At 35.5% G+C, this 20,090-nt stretch overlaps 1 protein-coding gene across 3 annotated transcripts in view; it reads right to left on the reverse strand.

The window, feature by feature from the left end:
* Nucleotides 1-20,090, reverse strand: part of PARP8 (poly(ADP-ribose) polymerase family member 8) — a 196,176-nt gene that overhangs the window by 18,875 nt on the left and 157,211 nt on the right. For all 3 annotated transcript variants that reach the window (XM_025270536.2, XM_025270537.2, XM_025270535.2), the window contains exons 17-24: nucleotides 13,297-13,422; nucleotides 11,980-12,045; nucleotides 9,461-9,528; nucleotides 7,745-7,793; nucleotides 6,569-6,681; nucleotides 6,263-6,335; nucleotides 4,772-4,841; nucleotides 1,123-1,196 (exon numbers count right to left, since the gene is read on the reverse strand). In XM_025270536.2, the coding sequence (XP_025126321.1) occupies nucleotides 1,123-1,196; nucleotides 4,772-4,841; nucleotides 6,263-6,335; nucleotides 6,569-6,681; nucleotides 7,745-7,793; nucleotides 9,461-9,528; nucleotides 11,980-12,045; nucleotides 13,297-13,422 (639 nt within the window). The remainder of the gene's footprint in view (nucleotides 1-1,122; nucleotides 1,197-4,771; nucleotides 4,842-6,262; nucleotides 6,336-6,568; nucleotides 6,682-7,744; nucleotides 7,794-9,460; nucleotides 9,529-11,979; nucleotides 12,046-13,296; nucleotides 13,423-20,090) is intronic.

Below are 20,090 nucleotides of genomic sequence, written 5' to 3' on the forward strand. Positions count from 1 at the left end.
CAAAATAAGTGACCTGAAAATACTTAAAAGTAGCCACAACACAGAATCAGAACTCAAATTTAGTTTTACTGGAAGTCTAGCATCTCTGTTTAGAGGGAAACAAAGCTGCATTATCTTTTGAAACATTACAATCAATTTTTCTAGATCACCTAACTATTCAAAATCATCCCATTTTTATAACACATTAAGCCACAGAGGTTTCAGAAACATCTCATGTAGAAAATCTGGGGGTTTGTTTTTGTTTTCAGATATTAGCTTAGCTACACTCTTTTTTAAAAAAAATCTAAAGTTACATTATTCATCAGATGGATTGTAATTTGTCCAAAATGCTTGTTTTCCCTGAAATAACAAGGGATTTGTGCTTGCTCTTCTCTATGCCTGTAATGTTCTTTCTTCCAGAGAGCACCATGGCTCGTGCACTCATTACTTATTTACTCAATCCAATAAGTTGAGTCAAGGTTCTTTACTTAACTAGAACCTTCTCAGAGTATTCTTTCCCCATCATCCCATTTAACATTCATTCAAGTTCCATCTTCAATCCATAGCATTCAGCAACCTCTTTCCCTGATTTTTATCCAGATTTACCACCATCTGACATTTTACTAAAATAAATATTTAATTAATTTATTAAAGTTTTCCTGGATGTGGACCATTTTAAAAGTATTTACTGAATTTGTTACAATATTACTTCTGCTTTATGTTTTGGTTTTTTGGTCTGTAGGTATGTGGGATCTTAGTTCCCTGACTAGGGACTGAACCCTCAACCCCTGCATTGGAAGGTAAATTCCTAACTACTGGACCATCAGGAAGTCCCATATTTAATTTATTTATATCACTCAGTAGAATGCAGGTTTCAAGAGGATTTGTCTATTGTAGATTATCACTATAGCTCAATGACTAGGAGATGTCCAGCATTTTAGTAGAAGCTCAATAAATATTTGCTGCATACTGATTGAATAAAGGCATCTGGATGATTATATTTTAGGGTGAGTTTTGTTTCTGCATGAGTAATGTCTAAAATAATTTTGCAGATTTAAAAAGCCTGAGTATTTATCAAAATCTTGCTGGCTAAGGACGCTAGAGTTCACCCATCAGAGACAGTCACCCAAGTTGCTACAATACCTGTGATGTGCTGCTGTTTTTACTGCTTGAAGCCGGCTCATCCTTGGCTGACACCTTCTGCTTCTTGTTCATCCCTAAAAACATTAGCAAAGTAATAATTTAGGGACAAAGCTGTATGATGCAGCTCAAAATACAATCCATCTACACTGCCAAGTTCCACTTTAGGCAAAGGCTTGACAGCGTCGAGCCCCAGACAGTCACAAAGGGCTCCCGAAGGATCAGCCACTGTGCCCTGAGCAAGGAGGGAGGAAAGTCAGTGGGTGTGGAAGTTCTGGTCAAGTTACAAAGTGGAAAGTACAGTTTGTTTTTCTTTGTGTTGAAAAGAAGGATAGGCTCACCTCTTGCATAAAGTTGATATAATCAGAACATTTTTAAAACTTGATTTTAAAAGGCTTTTAGGACCAAACTTTCATTCTTATCATCTGGTGATAAGAAAATAGATAAGGGGTGGGAAATAGGAATGATTTAAAAAAGATATTAATACTGCCTCTTCATGAGTTGCTGATATATGCTCAATACCTATAGAATTTACTATTCCTCCTAATCAAGGAAAACTAAGTCCTTTTGTCTAAGATACTCACAAATCTTACCAGACTCTGTTAACTCCATGGCTTTTTTACTGTGAAATATTTCAGACAAAATAGAAATAAAATTCCTATCTGTTTAAAGTAGGTATATTTGTAGCTATACTTTAAAAAAACAATGCTCATCTACTATCCTGAAGTTGAGATGCCTGTTTATTGCTGTTTCAATAAAAGGCTTAATGAAAATGGGTAAAGTCTATGGGCCAAATTGCAAATGGTGTGACATAAGCATTTTCCAAAGTAGACATTCTCCCAAAGATACACAAGTAGGTGGAGTCAAGTTGAGAAACAGGCCTAAGGTTTCAGAGACAGTTCTGAAGGAAGTGAAAGTGTATTAGTCGCTCAGTCATGTTTGATTCTTTGCAACCCCATGGACTGTAGCCCTCCAGGCTCCTCTGTCCATGGGAATCTCCAGGCAAGAATACTGGAGTGGGTAGTCATTCCCTTCTCCAGGGGATCTTCCCAACCTAGGGATCGAATCCAGGTCTCCTGCAATGCAGGCAGATTCTTTACCGTCCGAGTCACCAGGGAAGCCCTATTTGAGGGAAAGGCAGAGGCTATTATATGCAGACACTGGTCTGCTCTCTACCTCCTATAGCTACAGCCTTCAAAATCAAGTATGGAGGTACTTGAACTTATGGTAGAGGTTCTTACTTTTTCTTTTCAGATCAAGGACACGTAAAGAATTGGATGAAATCTATGGATCCTTCTTCCAGATAGATGTACATTCACACAGACAAATTTCACATTCATTTGTATCCCCCACAAACCTTTCCATGAACCCATCTAAAGAGTCTGTACACCAGGATATGAAGCAGAAAATCACAGCACTTGTGTTTTTCTTATCTATGCTGAGGTTGCATTTATTTATTAAAACTGGTTTTACATTACTTTTTTATTGTGTTCTGGTTTAGTAAGATTTAGAGTCTGACTTCAGCTGATTTGAATCATCTTCTCCACTGAACTATGTTATTTTCTTTCCTATATTATCTTATTCTTCTGATATTTATTTTCCTAGTGTTATTTGGGCATATTGTATTTTCAAAGATCACTGCAACAATATTTCTCAACAATATGCTTTTCAACTATGTGACTTCGCTGCTCTTTCATCAGGAAATGGAGTCTAATTCCCCAGCCCTTGAATCTGGAGGGCCTTGTGACTGCTCTGACCAGTATCTATATATGGGAAGTGGCACCATAAGACTTTTGACACTGAGTCATAACAGGCATACATGTCCTCTTAGGACATGTACTCTGGAAAAGGTCAGGATAGAACTCTGAGAAATCAGATGCTGTGGCTGAAAGAGTATGAACTTGGACAAAACAATCAGAGAGGTGAGCCTGGTTAATGCTCCCCTAGTTATTAGACCTCTCTAAGTCTCCTTTTCTATACCATGACGATCTTGAAACTTGCCATACAGGTACCACATGAACAACATCTCCTGAAATCGTTTAATGGAATCATGTAACCACACACACACACACACACAAGCACATAAGCAAAACCAACTATATATATGCAGGCATACAGAAGGCCAAACATAAAGCATTTAAAAGTCTAAAGGGAAATGCACTCAACACTGAGACTGTAGGAAAGGAGGAAAATTTTTCATCTGTTATTTTATACCATTCTGTGTACTTTCAATTTCTTTTTTTTTTTTTGGAGGCTAATTACTTTACAATATTGTATTGGTTTTGCCATACAGCAACATGAATCCAACACGTGTGTACATGTGTTCCCCATCCTGAACCCCCCATCCAGCTCCCTCCCCATACCATCCCTCTGGGTCGTCCCAGTGTACCAGCCCCGAGCACCCTGTATCATGCATCGACCCTGGTCTGGCAATTTGTTTCACATATGATATTATACATGTTTCAGTGCTATTCTCCCAAATCATCCCACCCTCGCCCTCTCCCACAGAGTCCAAAAGACTGTTCTATGCATCTGTGTCTCTTTTGCTGTCTTGCATACAGGGTTATCGTTACCATCTTTCTAAACAAAGAACATAACTACTTTATACTTAAACAATACATTTTTGTTCTTAAAAAAAAATCTGATCAAAGTGAAATATTCCAAAGAAATATTTCAAAGAAAAAACACCCCAAATTTTTACTACCTAAATATTACAGATGCTAACAATTTGGTAATCATTCTTGCCATATTTTGAATTCACGAGGCTCCTTCTTAGCACATGCTTTCAATTTATTCCAAAATTAAAACAATCTCACCAAAATATTAACAACAAATTGTCAACAAGTAATATGGTTTTGAGGGTGTCTTTCTAAACCTAAGTTTTCCATATCATTTAAAACTTTTTTATGGGATATATAATAATACAACCCAATTCAATGGACATGAATTTGAACAAACTCCAGGAGACAGTGAAAGACAGGGAAGCCTGGCGTGCTGCAGTCCATGGGGTCGCAAAGAGTTGGACATGACTGAGTGACTGAACAGCAACATAATGATCCAAAGGTAAGAAGTTGGCATGGTACAGAATTACATTCAATGATAGTGGATTAATTTGTACATAAACTTTGCAGTTCTCTCCATAATACTTTGTACATACTATATTATCAATGTTTCATGTAGATGGAATAAAAATAGAAATGACTGAAAATTAAAAGTAACATTAAAATTTGTCAATTTTTGAAATTAACAAAACATATATTCCATGTTATACCACTAGAGGAAATATTATAAATCTTGGCATGTGAGCTTTGTTTTTATTTCTGACACTTATCAAATGAATTTAATACAAATACATCAAATAAGCTTTGTTCACTTGATAAAAAGGTTGTATAGCTCAGTTGGTAGAGTCTGCCTGCAATGCAAGAGATCTGGGTTTGATTCCTGGGTTAAAGAGAAGGAAATGGAGAAGGAAATGGCAAGCCACTCCAGTATTCTTGCCTGGAGAGTCCCATGGACAAGGAACCTGGCAGGCTACAGTCCCTGGGGTTGCAAGAGTCAGAGATGACTTAGTGACTAAACCACCACCACCACCTGGAATATATAACAGTAAAACCCTAATAAATTTGAGGTTAGAAATGGAATACAAGCTTACCTGAGTAACCAAATGATATGCTTGACATTGGACTAAGATAGATTCCACTTCCATACATTGCACCGTGGAGCTAAAATGGAAAGAGGCAGGAGAGGAAGCTGTCAGTTCATGGTTTTAAATGTTAATATTTCGCAAGAGAGGACCATTGTCTCATGCTGGAAGACTTAGCTCTTAGAAAATGTTAAAGCCTTTATTCCAAGGTCTATTTGGAATTTAAGAAGAGTACTAATATCTTTGTCCTTAAAATTAAGAATGCATTGATATATGGAAAATGACAGCCAAGGAAAAAAATCCTTAGAGAAGATTTTCCATCCTATCGATGACAGAGAGTCACTTAGTATAATGTACTGGAGTAGTATGTTAATGGCTCTAAAACACTGAAAACAGGCTGAAACATATGTGACAGAAGGTTGATTAGGACTCATCTATTTGAGTATCAATAAAATATCCTATTCAGATTTTCATTATACAACACTGTCACCCCATTCTTCTCCTCCTTCAAATTTTTCAAGTTACAGAGTGCTTTATTAACTGAAACTCTGACTAGTGTACTACCCAGAACAATTAGAATTCTCTAATATTACTTCCATGTTCTAGGGCCCTCATACCCTTTTATTGTGAACCAAATATTAATTCAATCAATTTGTACTTATGGACATTTATATTTAATTGTATCATCCCAACTGTCATCAGAGTTTGTAATTTTATACTGGTAACTGGGTTGAGGATCTCATTTCCTGACCTCCTTACATCATCAGATAAAAATGAGTGGGGTGGAATGCTGGAGATGAAGGGCATAAAGATGAGGACCACACCACTATATCCTGCTCATGTGCTGCCCTGGGGCTTGAAAGGCAGATAGTCTATGGCTCTTTGGTGTCCAATCTCCACTCCTCCACTTTGTTTATTCTTAGCCCCACCTTTCCTTCTGTTGAAGTATTCACAGTGAGATAGTGTTCAAGAAATGTGTGTTGGATTAGCAGAGAGAATTCTTGTAAGGTTTTACCTTTTTGGGGATCATCTTTTTCTTGTCATTGTTATTTAGTCGCTAAGTTGTGTCTGACTCTTTGCGACCCAATGGCCTGCAGTGTGCCAGGCTTCCCTGTCCTTCACTATCTCCCAAAGTTTGCTCAAACTCATGTCCATTCAGTTGGTGATGCTATCCAACCATCTTATCTGCTGTCTCCCCCTTTTCCTCCTGTCCTCAATCTTTCCCAGCATCAGGTTTTTTTTTTCTAATTAAGTTTAAAGTGATTTTACTATTTCTCATAGGGAAACTCAATTTTCTTTTTCTTTTCATCCCTATGTTGTATATAGATCAATTCTGCTTGACTTTGTGAAAATTATGAATGTCCATTAGAAAGTCAGTGTGATTTGTTTAAAGCACATGTGCTTCATCCTTTTGCAAGTGAAAACATAACACCAGGACTGCTTACTGAACTCCCATACTAAAGAATTATGAGATCGCGTCAAGCCATTCAGAAAATGTACCTGCAGTCGTGTATTAGAAGCAACAACCAGACCATTCCTCAGGATGGAGTGCCAGTTTTCAATGTGTGAGCCACTAAAACACAGGGAAAGAGAAGGAAAAGCAAAATCAGAAGTCAACGACGTTTTAATGGGTCTCAATATAACAAGCCATGGTGACTTCTCATAGCCCTGAGTTTCCTAGTCAAGCATCATGTAGTGACTGTCCTATGCTACCAACCAACTACTAAAAGAGGATGCTTTCCTCCCCCCGCATTTATGGAAGACTGGGCAGGGAACTCACACCCCTCAACAGTAAGCTGTACTCACTGAAATGCAAAGGTGCTTCCGAAGAGTTTTTTAGCAGCTCTAAAATTGGATTCTTTGGCTGGTGGACTGCTGAGAAGAAGGAACTGATGGGGTGTGTGCATGAACTTCAGTTGCTGCCATTGAAAATAAGGGCACAGTAAAACATATCAAATTTAACGTATTATATATTTTCAAACTATAATAATTTATATTAACAGGATCATTCATTTAACAAAACCCCTGCATAAGTGATAAATCACATGGAATTGCTGATATGAAGGATAATTCTTTAGGCTAATGGAAAAGGAACAGGAGACAGACCATCCAAAGTCATTTATATTTAGCTTTGGAATATGCTATGTAATCACATTCAAGCAGATCTGCCTTCCTAATTACATTTCTTTTTGAGACTTTTATTATTGAATTCCCTAAGTATCCACAAACTATTTGACTGGGGAAATATCTGAGTTTGCTAAGCAGAAAAGTTAGTTCAAGATTTTAGAATTGCAAAAATTATCATCATTATGCTTTATTTGCATATATTTGTAAAATCAGAAATTGCCAACACTCAAATTATAGTTTTCCCCTTTGTTCTTAGAAAAAAAGTAAAACAGACTCTCTTGAATTAGCTTCTTGATATACAGCTTGACACAAATTTATAACTGCTGCTGTTCCACCTAAGATTATATGTACTTATATAGGAATCTAACATACAGGAATCTCACAGTTGAGAGATTCAGAGATGACAGACCTGAGATTTTAGATACTGCTCCTGGGTAACGACCAGAACTGAAATCAGACTGCATGAGCTTTTTTTTTCTTTTTTAATTTTGTAAGCACATTAGGCCCATAAGTAAGATATCTGGAGTCAGTATCTCCTCTGATATAGAAAAGTGAAGCTGTGCCAACATTAAACTGACAATGATAAAAAATATGCAATCTCTAGATAATGTTCTTTCTATCACATGTGGAATAACTAAATGATTTCATATTGACTCGGTTACTTAAAAGCTCAGGGCAGCAGCCTGAAATTGAATTTGGTTTCTTGGAAAAACCTGGAACTGGAGCACATATGTCATTTCAAAGAATTAGGCTTAGCTTGAGTTTCTTTCAATTTCCTGGAGAGGCTGCCTAAACATATCACAACCAATAAGTAGCCCTCCCATTTCTGTATATATATGTGAAGAAACAACTTACCCTGTTAACTGGCAGTTTCACAATATGTGACCTATTACTTGAAATAACCCTGAAATTAATTGAAATAATCCATCAGTCACAAATATACACCACATATATTTAAAGTTTTTTTCTTCAGTTGGTAAGTGATTAAAACTTATTTTTGCTGTGACATGAACTGAGTAATCATTTTATCTAATTACATCATTCTGCTTCACTTCCTCAAACAATTTAAAGAGCTGATGTAATAAAAAAAAAGATAATATTTTAATCTGAGAAAACAAAGAAGTAGCTCTTTAAAACTTAAGATATATAACTTTTAATAACCACAATCTAAGATTAGAACTTGAAGCACAATCTGCTTTCTCTGCTCTTTTCTACCATGTCTAACTAAGCATGAGTTTTCATGGAGATTTTTTTCCTTTCTATAAATATTTGAGCATCTTTGCACTGACACATACTGTGGTTTACATACAAAATGTTAACTGTATGTAAGACAATGAAGTTGAAAAAATCAAAACTTTAGGTATTTGAAAGAACTAATTGCTTTATACTTGTCAGCATAGAAAATCATAACTAAACAAATTGTAAAACATGTTGGTAAATTTCCCTCTGCTTGAAAGAAGAGTGACTAACAAGTTCAAGGAAATGATCACAAATAATTAAAACTGAAAAATCAAGCTGACTTTAGGGTTAAAAAGAAAGATTGGATGTTTGAGATGTTTGTCTTCATTCTGAAAATGACTTTGAGAATTTGAAAGGTTAAAAAAGAAACAACTATGTGTTGTTTTACTCATCAGATTTTTAATAATAAATTATGAAAGGTACAAAGATGAAAGACTTGTAAAACCTAATTTTTGTCATGATTTTACTAGAATAAATTTAATATGTTTTGTAAGGTTCTGTGTAAGTGAAAGTTAATTATGATCATGAGTAGCCAGAGTCTTTCTCCTTTCCTGATCTTTACATATTTTTTTAAAAACTTCCTGGTGTTAGCATAGAATAAGTACTCATTCAGATCAATCTCGTATAGTCTTCACATTTGTCTTATTGCATGATAATCATGATGAATCCCACAGCCTTTACTTGTCAGTGATTTCAGAGAGACGTACCTAAAACCCTCAAAGATACGGTGAGTAGATACTACTGTTTTCTTTTTGCAGATGAGAAATCAGAGGGCAAATTACTTGAAGTAAGTGTTGTAGAGCAAGATGGGTGCTCAACCCACTTCTTAACTATTCTTAGTCTAACTCTTCTTCTAGTATCCATGCTGAGCTAATGCTGTGGCCCTCAACAGACTTTCTCTGCAACAGAACATCCTCTGTAGTCATCAAAAGAAGAGTTTATCAAATTTATACTCTCTTTGTTATGGGAGCAAATTATACAAAACATACATTTAAGAAAGATTTTCAGTAAGTGTTTAAAACAGTTTGATCACTTAGTTAACTAGAAAATTAAATGAGCCAAAATGGCTTCACCATGTAATATAGTCAAATTTTTTAAATCTATAGAGTCAACCACACAGTATATCCGTGTATTGCATATGACAGCATTTTCTTCCCCTTGTGATGTACAAGTTTTAATTAAAGTGGAAGTCATTAAGGACTCTTGGACTGTAAAATCACCAGTCCTCATAGGATTGAGGAACTGTAGCATTGCAGGTCTCCACCCCCCTGCCTTAAAGCAGGCAACAGAAAATGATGCTGTTTTCATTAAGAGGAAAACTAAATTTTATACCATTGCAGTAAGGGATGAGCAAGGGGGTCTTGTTTATCCATCTGCTTCTTGATTTCCAGATATGGTGCCTGGAAAAAAAAAGTCATTATGCTCCTTGATTTTTCTTAAATTATTTTATTTTTTTTTTGCAAAAGGAAAATCACCGTTAACAGGTATGTCTACTCCAGTTAAATGTGAAGACTTGTGGTTGTGACATGATAACAACGACCATTACCCTAGTTGCTTCTCCCCAAGATGACATGAACTCTGACTTTCCACACTGCACAAAAGACTTGCCAGAACATTTGGATAAGAGGCTTAAATCAAATTTTAACCTGGCTTCCATGCACTGGGCCAACTCCCTGGACTCCTGCTGAATCTTTGCTCAAGAAAACCCAATGCTGCCAAAACACAAAAGGTACCAACCCACACTGCTAACCATTCAGTAGTTCTCTACTTACCTCCTGTGAAATTTTCCAGTTCCCCAAAGTCTCTTATTTTCACTTCTCTGTAGCCCCTTTTTGTTCCCTCTTTGTTTTCACCTTAGAAACCTTGGTCACCTTGTTTTACTCAGAGGTGACCTCAGCTCACACTGCTAATCTCTCTCCTCTACTGCAGTACTTGATTAAATCTGTCTTGCCACCTTTACAAGTGTATGGTCTCTCTTTGACATTTTTAACTTTTAACTGACATTAAAGCAAAACTTGTAATAGCTATAATCGTGCTCATATCTGAGGGTACTGACACTGGATAGATCATTCCATGAAAAATCTGGACAAGATTTACATAAGAAGACAACTCCTTCTTTTAAAAGTATTGATGGAATTCACCCAGACAATTAACCTTTTCATAGAATGAAAGGCAGTCTGTTTGTGGCAATTTAGGTCTCATCTATAGGGCAGTATATTCTAGAAAATAGGACAATATAATGTTATGTTTATTTGGAGAGGTTTAAAGCATCTGATGCAATAAAACCTAACAGCATCCTTATGAGGTGTATGCTGAAGGAGGATGCAGCATTACTCTTTACCATCTCAGCAGAGAAGAAACTGAGGCATCAAGCAATAAAGCAACTTGCCCAAGGTCACAAGCCACGTCACTGATGAGGAAATTATACCAGGTGGGCCGCCAACCTCCCAAGCTGACACTCAATCATCTCCATTGCCTCCAATTAAAATAGCTTACACATGACCCAGAATAAAGGAGGCAATTCTTGGCACAGAGCTGATCCCAGAGACAGAGATTGCAGCTATTCTTAAAACCAAGAATGATCTGGATCTATGGTACAGTACAAATACTCTATACCAAAGTCTTTGGTGACTAAAAGTGTATAATCATGGGTAAGGTACTGCAGTAGGTTCTTTCTTCCCCCTCAGTGGAAATGCTTTGATTGTTTTCTTTACCTTATACAAATAATACATATTTGTTTGAAAAGGAATTCAGATAATGTAGAAAGGGCATAGAAAAACAGCTAGAAAGAATGATGGCTTTTAAGCAAATAATATAACTTGTGAATTAAAATATCTCTTATTTACCATTGTATGACACCTACTGTTTGTTGAATGAATGAATATTTGACTTCATAAATAAGTATCACAAGAATTAAGAATCAAATTTGGGAATATAAAAATGTACTTTGTCAGCACGTCTGCAAATGGAGTAGATGTGATGGTAGGGGGAGGGGGGCGTGGCACAGAAGCTCTGTGGACCCCAAGACTGGAGAAATCACTACTCCCTCCCCAGAGAAAGGCAATGACTGAGAGTAACACTTATTATAAACCTGCAAGGGCCTCTAGGGCAATGCAAGCCTTGAAAGCACCATATGCAAACAGAACCCACTATGCGTGTTGTTGTCAATTACAGGTTATTAATTTCTACTTATAATGATGAGCCCTAAACCTTTCTCCAAGTCTTTGGCAGCAGAAAGGCCTCAATAATTCAATAAGATGTGCTTTTCCAAGTGTTGGACTATAGCCCAGTGACATATTAGACTTTCATAATAAACCCAGATCCTTGCTCATCAAACTCTTCCACCAAAGCCTCCCTAATGGTCAAAAATATAAGCTCTCAAGGAGTCTGGTGTCTTTCAAAGTTGTTTTGAGATTTTGTATAAATATTCTAAAATATTTATGTGCAATTTATATTTGGCGGAATATTTGTTTTTATTTTAACATTAAAATGATGCTTTGAAATTACTACCATTAATTAAAACTGACTGTCTAGGAAGATAGTACCAGATTTAACTTTTGCCTTAAGATATTCCAACAAATTCTCATCTGAGTTTGAGAACAGAGAGTTAGGATTATATTTATGCAATTACCCTCCAAAATGACAGTGGTAGCATGCCAAAACACTGATGTGATTTCATTAAAACATCCTAGTACAAAACAATTTTAAATTTTTTATGATTTTAATTATACTCTCACACAATAGAAAAGTCTTCATTTTACTGCATGGTCAGTACTCTCAGATATTTTAAAAATATCATTTCACTCAAGCAAATCTGAACTGTATATAAGACCACAAGATGATATACTTACTTGTGTCATTTCTCTAATAGAAGTTATGCTATCCAATGCTTTCATTACTCGATCATAGTTCTTCTTCTGTTCGAAGGGGGAAAAACAGTATTCACTACAAGCCTTTGCAAGTCTGCACATCACTAGACAAACATATTATTTCTGTACCTGCATTTTCCATCAGGGTCAATTTGAAAGCAATGAGTGTGTGGTGTACATAAAAGGGAAGACTTTAATAGATGGCTCAAGGACATAGCATGTATAACTGAGTCAGAGGGAAGGAAAAAGAAAACAATGCCAGTTTCAGTGTAAGTGTCAGTACATAAAACCATGTTCAGCTTACAGGGGAAAAACTCTAAGTACAAAAAAGCTATTAGGCTCCTGATTTTTGTTTTCACTACTAAAAAGTTGAGCCATGGTGAATAAAGTAAGCACAGAATCCTTCTGAAACACGAAAATCCACTTTAAATCTTATAGTTTCATCTTGCTTTTATTTTCTTTTGATTAGAAAGTTGTTACCAAAAGAGTATGACTAGTAAATGTGTAAATGACACCATATGCTCAATAGATAATTCATTTTTAAGAATATTGTAAATATGTGTGCTATTACCATTTATGAAAGAAGGAAAGTTTTTCCTAGGAAATTTTATACAGTCATTGTTTCCATAAAATGATTTCAAGATGAGTAATAATAGAAACTGAAGCAATTTTGTCTCTCATGCAACTTGAAAATTGTGTTATTTCAGAAGAATTCTGCCTAACCTCCATGAATATTTACGAAATTGGTGTCTCAAGAAATGACAGCTGATCCACAATAGTAATTAAACTTTTAGTAACCTTCAGATAACTGGGGAGGAAGGGGGGGCAAGAGAGGGTGAAATAAAAACACGAAAGAAAAGGGAAAATTTGTCCCCTTACTCATGATTCTTAAAATGAGACTACATATGTTATAATCTCAAAAAAAAATGTGATGAAATTAAAAGTCATATTGACCATTATAAACCAATTGATTATAGCTATTTACCTACCTTCTGTGCAGTTGGAATGAGTAAAGATCAGCATGTGAGTCTGATCTTAAATGGGTCTAGTTTCATGACAGTAAAGTTAGGAAAGTGATTTTAAAGGAGAAAAGGAGAGAAGTAACAGGGTACATGAAAGACAAGATGGAAGTAAATCAAATTTGTAGAAAAGAATCATATTTGCTAAACAGATATAGAGTTCACGACAGGTCGTGGATTTGATGAGATGGTAATTCAGCTAAGAAATAAGAAAGCTAGTGAGACTGAAGTCTCCATTATTGTTACAGGAAACAGGTGCTGCGCAGGGGTGATTACTTACCCTGGGGTTGAAGGCCAGCATCTGAGGATCGTTAGGATCTACCACAGAAGGATATGGCTCGAAAATGACAACTTTTCTAGGAGATTCCAGTGCAGACCTACACATGGATACTAGTAGATCTACCACCTTGAAATACATACATAAGATAGTTACTATCCTTCAGGTTTTATCAAGAGTTTTGCCATTGTTTCTCCCTCTCATGGTAATTAATTGGAAAGACTCAAGATAGCTATTAATCTCTGAAGTCTTTAATTTGTGGCTTTAGACTAAGTTTGACCAAGCTTGACTATTAATTTAAAGTAATTAATACGCGTTGCTTCCAACTCCTCACATTTTACTATCTCTGTCTCTAATATGTCTTTGTCATGAATACATACTACGTGTTAACAGAACTGCAGGCTCCATGGCAAGACAGTGCACAAGACAGGCCCGTGCTCGTGTGGAATTCACATTTCAAGGAGAAAGTGTGTTGAATAAAACAGTTAAACAAATATATGCTTAAAGGCAGTTCCTGGCAGTGTTAGACGCTATAAAAAATAAAGCAGGCTTTCGAGACCAAGGCAGTAGAGGGGACTGTTTCAGAGTGGCCAGGAAATGTGGTAATGTTTCTACAGAGACATGAAGTGAGAGAGGAAGACGTGTGACTGTCTAGGAAGAAACCATTCTGGGTGAAGGAAACTACGGAGAACGAGTCCGACCTACTCCAAGAAAAATAAATATCCTGACATCATCTCACTTCTTCCTACTCTCCTCTGACAAAGGCCATTAAAGACCGATGGCTTGTTAAATAAGATGATTTTATTCCTATGTTCTTCTATGATTCTTCTGCACAATTTTCTAAGAGGCAGTACTATGTAGCAGTTAAGAGCATGGCTCCCTTCCCTAGTTCCCCAAACAATATGCTCTAGCAACCCAATCAAGAAAACCAATACTAAGTAGAGAGAGCTCATCAGAACACATGTATCTACAGTGTGATGACAAGAGACCTCATAAGGAAGCAGCTGACTTAATCTTTATAAGGAAAGATAGCACCAGAAAGTTTTGAAACAGGCATTTAAACAATGCACAGTAAGAGTAGGACAATTTTTGATTCTTAAAATGTGGTTGATGAGGAGGCACTGTGACCTGATGACAGTAAGGCTCACTCTGACGTGTGTATACTCACACAACACATCCACCCAATTACAGCATCTAGCATTTCCAGTGACTGAAAACAATCAGCAGCACTCAAGCCATAGAGCACAGGATCTATACATAACACCCCTCAAAGTACACAGACATAGATACCCCTAGGACTTACTCAGAAAATGGTACAACTAAAACAGCTAATATGTCTCTGCCACATTATTCCATTTATCTGTGTATGAGCACACAAACTGGATTCTAAGCAACAGGTATAATAATAAAGATATAATACATGAGTCCAAGTTTGATGCATGAAACAGGACACTCAAAGCCGGTGCCAAGCCAGTGCACTGGGACAACCCTGAGGGATGGGATGGGGAGGGAGTTGAGAGGAGGGTTCAGGACGGAGGACACATGTACACCCGTGGCTGAGTCATGTCAGTGTATGGCAAAAACCACCACAATACTGTAAAGTAATTAGCCTCCAATTAAAATTAATCAATTAATCAATTTTAACAAATAATAAAGATACAATAAAACCCTCCTTTTTGTTTTCCTCTCCCATACCCACACCCCTTCTACCCCAGAAAGATGCACCTTAACCCAGATACAAACTGTTTTCAGCATGATCTGGCCTGTTAGTAAAGTAAAACCCAAGCAAGAATTCCTAAGAAAGACTCATCAGTAAGATAAAAGAGCCTTTTTTGAAATTTTTGGAGTCAAGAATTAGTACAATTTTATAAATATCTTAAAAAATTATATGGCATAGTATGCATTTGAAACTTTGTAAAAATACATGCCTTTTATGTATGTGGTCAAATAATCTTTGACAAAGGTACCAAGCAAGACCACTCAATGGGGAGAAGAAAGTCTTTTCTACAAATGATAATGAAAAAGCTGCATATACACATGCAGGAGAATGAAGCTGGGCCTTTATTTTACACCACACACAAAAATTAACTGAAGTAGAATAAAAATCTAAACATAAAACCTTAAACTAAAATTTCTATAAGAAAACTTTATGACAGGGGAGAAGCTTCATGACATTGGATCTGACAATGATTTTGTAGATATAAAACCAAAGACGTGGGCAACAAAAACAAAAATTGGCAGTACAACTATACCAAACTTAACTTTTATCATCAAAGGATAAAATCGAGAGAGTGAAAAAAGCAATATGGGATGGGAGAAAAATTTGCAAATAATTTATCTGATAAGTGGTTAATATCCAAAGTACATAAAGGACTCCTATAACTCACCAACAAAGGATTATATACCTTGATTTTAAAATGGGCAAAAGAACCAAATAGACATTTCTTTTAAGAAGATATACACATGGCCAAAAAGCGTATGAAACATACTCAACATCACTAGTCATCAGTCAGTCAGTCAGTCAGTCAGTTCAGTTGCTCAGTCGTGTCCGACTTTTTGCGACCCCATGAATCGCAGCACGCCAGGCCTCCCTGTCCATCACCAACTCCTGGAGTTCACTCAGACTCATGTCCATTGAGTCATCAGAGGAATGTAAATCAAAACCACAATGAGATACCACCTCACAACCATCAGGATGACTATTATCAAAAAAACAGAAAATACAAAGTGCTGGTGAGCATATGGAGAAATCGGTCCCTTTGTGCAGGGTTGATGGGATTGTAAAATGGTGCAACCACTACAGAAAACAGTCTGGAGATTCCTCCAAAAAGTTAAAAATGGAAATTCCGTAAGGGTCCTGCTGGAAGTGACTATCTCACTTCTGGGTACACATCCAAAAGAATGAAAATGAAAACATCTTTACAGCAGTATTATACACAATAGACAAGAGATGAAAGCAACCAAAATATCCATTGATGGATGAATGGATAAACAAAATGCTACAGACACATGTAATGGAATATTATTAAGCCTAAAGAAGGAAAAGTCAGTCACCTCTTATAAAATGGATGAACCTTGAGGACATTATGCTAAGCGAATAAGACAGTCACAGAAAGTCAGATACTACTGACTATAATCATGAAGCATCTAAGGTAATCAGATTCACAGAAACAGAAAGAAGTGTGGCTACCAGGGATGGGGGTAGGGGAAAATGGGAGTGTCTGAACAAATAAGAGTTTCAGTTCTGCAAGATGAAAATGTTACAGAAATCTGTTTCATAACAATGTAAATATATTTAACACTACTAAACTGTGCATTTAAAAATGATTAGTGTGGTAAATTTTATGTTATGTCTTTTTTACAACAATAAAAAAGGCAAAACATGGATACAATAATAACCTGATAAATGTTCCCCTTTCAATCAAAAATTTTAATTAAATACCTTGAGCCAAAAGCTTCCAATCAAAACTACCCAAATAACTACATTGTTTTGCCAACAATTTAAAAGTAAATTATTATGAAAATAATAGGTGTAGGGGTAGAGAATTTAACTAATAGAATATTTTTGTCAATATACTTCCTAAACTAACTTCAAAGTAACAGTACAACTACTCTGGCAAAATTTCGTGCTGTCCACCAAAGTTTCATACACTGCTTCCAAGGTATAACAGGGCTACTGCTTGGAAGCAACTGCTCTGCAAGCAATATTTCTACCCTTTTTGTCTACATCAGACCATATGACTGATCTTAACCCATGGACAATAAGCAGAAAGGGGCTGAGCTGATGGACAGACAGTGCTCCTTTCCTCTCTTCCCTTCTACTATATACCACATGTTGAAAACAGCAGACCCACATGGTGGACCGAATCCATTTCCTTCAATGATCAGAGCTACCCAACAAATATTCTAACCAGACAGTTGTGTGAGTTAGAAATAAAAGTATACCATATTAATAGTTTATTTATTACAGTAGTCAGATTTGGAATTTTGACACAAAGAAAGGTTTATACTACAGTTTTTGAATTTGTATTCTGTTTGCATATGATAACTTTTCCATGGAATAAAATGATGTGTTTTTTTTGGAGAAGAGGTGAATTTAAAATTAGAGACCACTGGCTTTCAAGCATTTCAATAGCAATTCCTTTTTTGTTTTTTAAGAAAATTGTATGTAAGAGCCTCAGTACATAAAAGAAATAAAATAAAATGGAGCTGCCTTCTAGTTAAAGCAGTATTTGGAGGCCTGGAATCCCAGCTGTTGACACACTCTCATCCCAGACCAGTCTCCTACAGATCCCTCTAAAGAATGTTCATGCAACCTCCAGAGCTCCTCAGAGCCCCATGAAAAATTCAAGAGTCAGCTGATGAAACAAGACCACAGAGATACAGTGCTATTTAGAAAAAGAATCCATTTACATGTAATCTCTAAGATTACAGCCAGAATTCTGGGGTATATCTTTAAAGAGGTTAAAAGAATATTCTGCATTGGCATTCAAGTAGAATCACTAAATTCTCTAAATTTTTTTTTTGGATATTGATCTTTAGAGCTAAATCATTAAATTGATCTAAGTGAAAACTTGTGTTTTGTTACTATTGTCACATAATCCAAACATAATTTCACTTTAAGATCCATTATTTTTAGACATGTATCTATAATTAGAGGGGAAAAAAGCACCTATTATTCTATCAACTTAGCCTACTGTTAAGAGGTTAATTTTCCTTCTAATCAATTGTGCCTTATTTCTAGGCTTTACTTTCTTCTCTGCTTAAACTGTATGAAAGACAATTTACATCCAGTAAAATGCTTAAATGTTAACCATACTACTCAAATAATTATACATATATACATATACATACACACATACATATATACCCATGTGAAAATACATGTATTTGTGTATGCATATTCATATACACCTGTGTAAAGTTTATTTTTATATAGCTATACATAGCATAAATTAAAGTATCTTTTCTTTTTTGTACAATATTAGTAGTTTCCAAGGGATGAGAAAACCTTTTACATTAAAAAAAGAAAAGACTCACCACAGTCAGATACATTTGAGAAATCCTCTAAGTAAAGGCTAGTCATTTTCTTCAGTTTTAGAGATTCTTAGAACTTTCAGTATGCAAATTTGCACACACTGGATGCAAAGGTAATATTAAGCTGGATTTTTAAAGTTTATTTTAGTCATGGAATCATTTTTTCCATATCACAACTGGTCAATGTTCTACTGTTTGCATCATTTTCATTTGTAGCTCATTACATCACAAATACTACCCTTAAAATTTCATCAAGTGTTTGCATCTCATTTTAGCTCATCAGTGAAATAATTAGGTTAAGGGAGTGTAAGTCCATGAGGCCTGGGCTGTCTGTGTTAACTGCTTTATCTTAGTCTAGTGTACCACCTGTTACACAGCAGGCATTTGATATTTACTGAAATGATGACCATATGTCTCTTGTATGATCATTCTTCCCACCCATCTTTGTGAATTTTAAAAAATTCTCTTACATTTAGTTTCCTTTGATTTTTAGTGAAGGTAAATATTTTCTCATGTTTCTTTACTAACTACAGGTTCATATTTGTGAATTGTGCATTCTTTTCCTGTATTAATTTGTAATGATATTCATGTTTTTCCTCTCAATTTTTATGAGCTTCCATGTAATTAAGTTAGTAGGAAATACACTTTTTCATAATTAGCTCTTAGTGCTCACTATATTTTTCAAGTAAAAGATGTAAAATATGTACGGACTCAGATCTCTTGTTTTTTTTCTTTATGATTTCTTATATGTGCATAAATGCATGAACCGGATGCCCTACATAAGTGGTATATGCTTAATTTGACTCTTCTCCAGTTGAGATATAATACTTTTAAACACTTGTAATACTTGAACTTTTAAAGTCTAAGTCTTTTGGAATTTGATTTTGCACACAAGTATAAAGACCTAAAAGTGTTTCTTCCCCCCATTGCTGCAAGTCAGTTGCTTCCATCACACTAAACCATTTTTATTTTATGACATGATGTGATACCTCCTTTAATATATAAAAAATGTATTTAAAACTTGAACAATTATGGGATTACCAGACTTTCTAGTTAGTACTTTCCTTGCCAGTACTGTGTTTTGTTAAAATACTACAGGATTACATAATATGGTTTTGTGTTTGGTTGGTCTAGCCTCCCTTAATTAACATTCACTATTTTTTGATTTTTGGAATTTTTCTCATCCATTAGTATTTCAGTCATATTCAATAAATGAACAAATACTAATTTAAATTTTAATGAATTACATGATATAATACATTTTGGCATCTTTACAATTGTTTTTTTTCCTTTCCAGAAACATGGGATGTTGCTCTACTTCCAAGTTTTTTCTTTGTTTTTATATTTTTCTTCCTATGTCATAAACACTGCTATTGTAAAACTGAATGCTCTCTTTTTATTACATGTTCTGCCCATTACCTTTTCACCTAAGTTTTAAAAATAAATTGGCTTCCATTTTATGGCACTGTAACTTTACAAATAAATTTTACATAATGCAAGTGCAAGGGCTTCGGTAGCTCAGTTTCACCACATATAAAAGAAATGCAATTATTTTTCAAACAATTAAAGTTGGTTTAACTTCTCCTCTTGCCAACTGTAAAAAGACAAAATACATTAGATAAAGTTGGCAAGCTGCAGTGTCTATCTAAAAATATCAAATGCCGGTTTGCTTTTTCAATGCATCAAGAAACTATCAAAAATTTGCCCCCAAAGAAGGGCAGAATAAATAATGTTTTCAAATCAAAATATAAAATCATTAG

Source organism: Bubalus bubalis, chromosome 19, assembly GCF_019923935.1.
Source record: "Bubalus bubalis isolate 160015118507 breed Murrah chromosome 19, NDDB_SH_1, whole genome shotgun sequence".
Classification (NCBI taxonomy): Eukaryota; Metazoa; Chordata; class Mammalia; order Artiodactyla; family Bovidae; genus Bubalus; species Bubalus bubalis.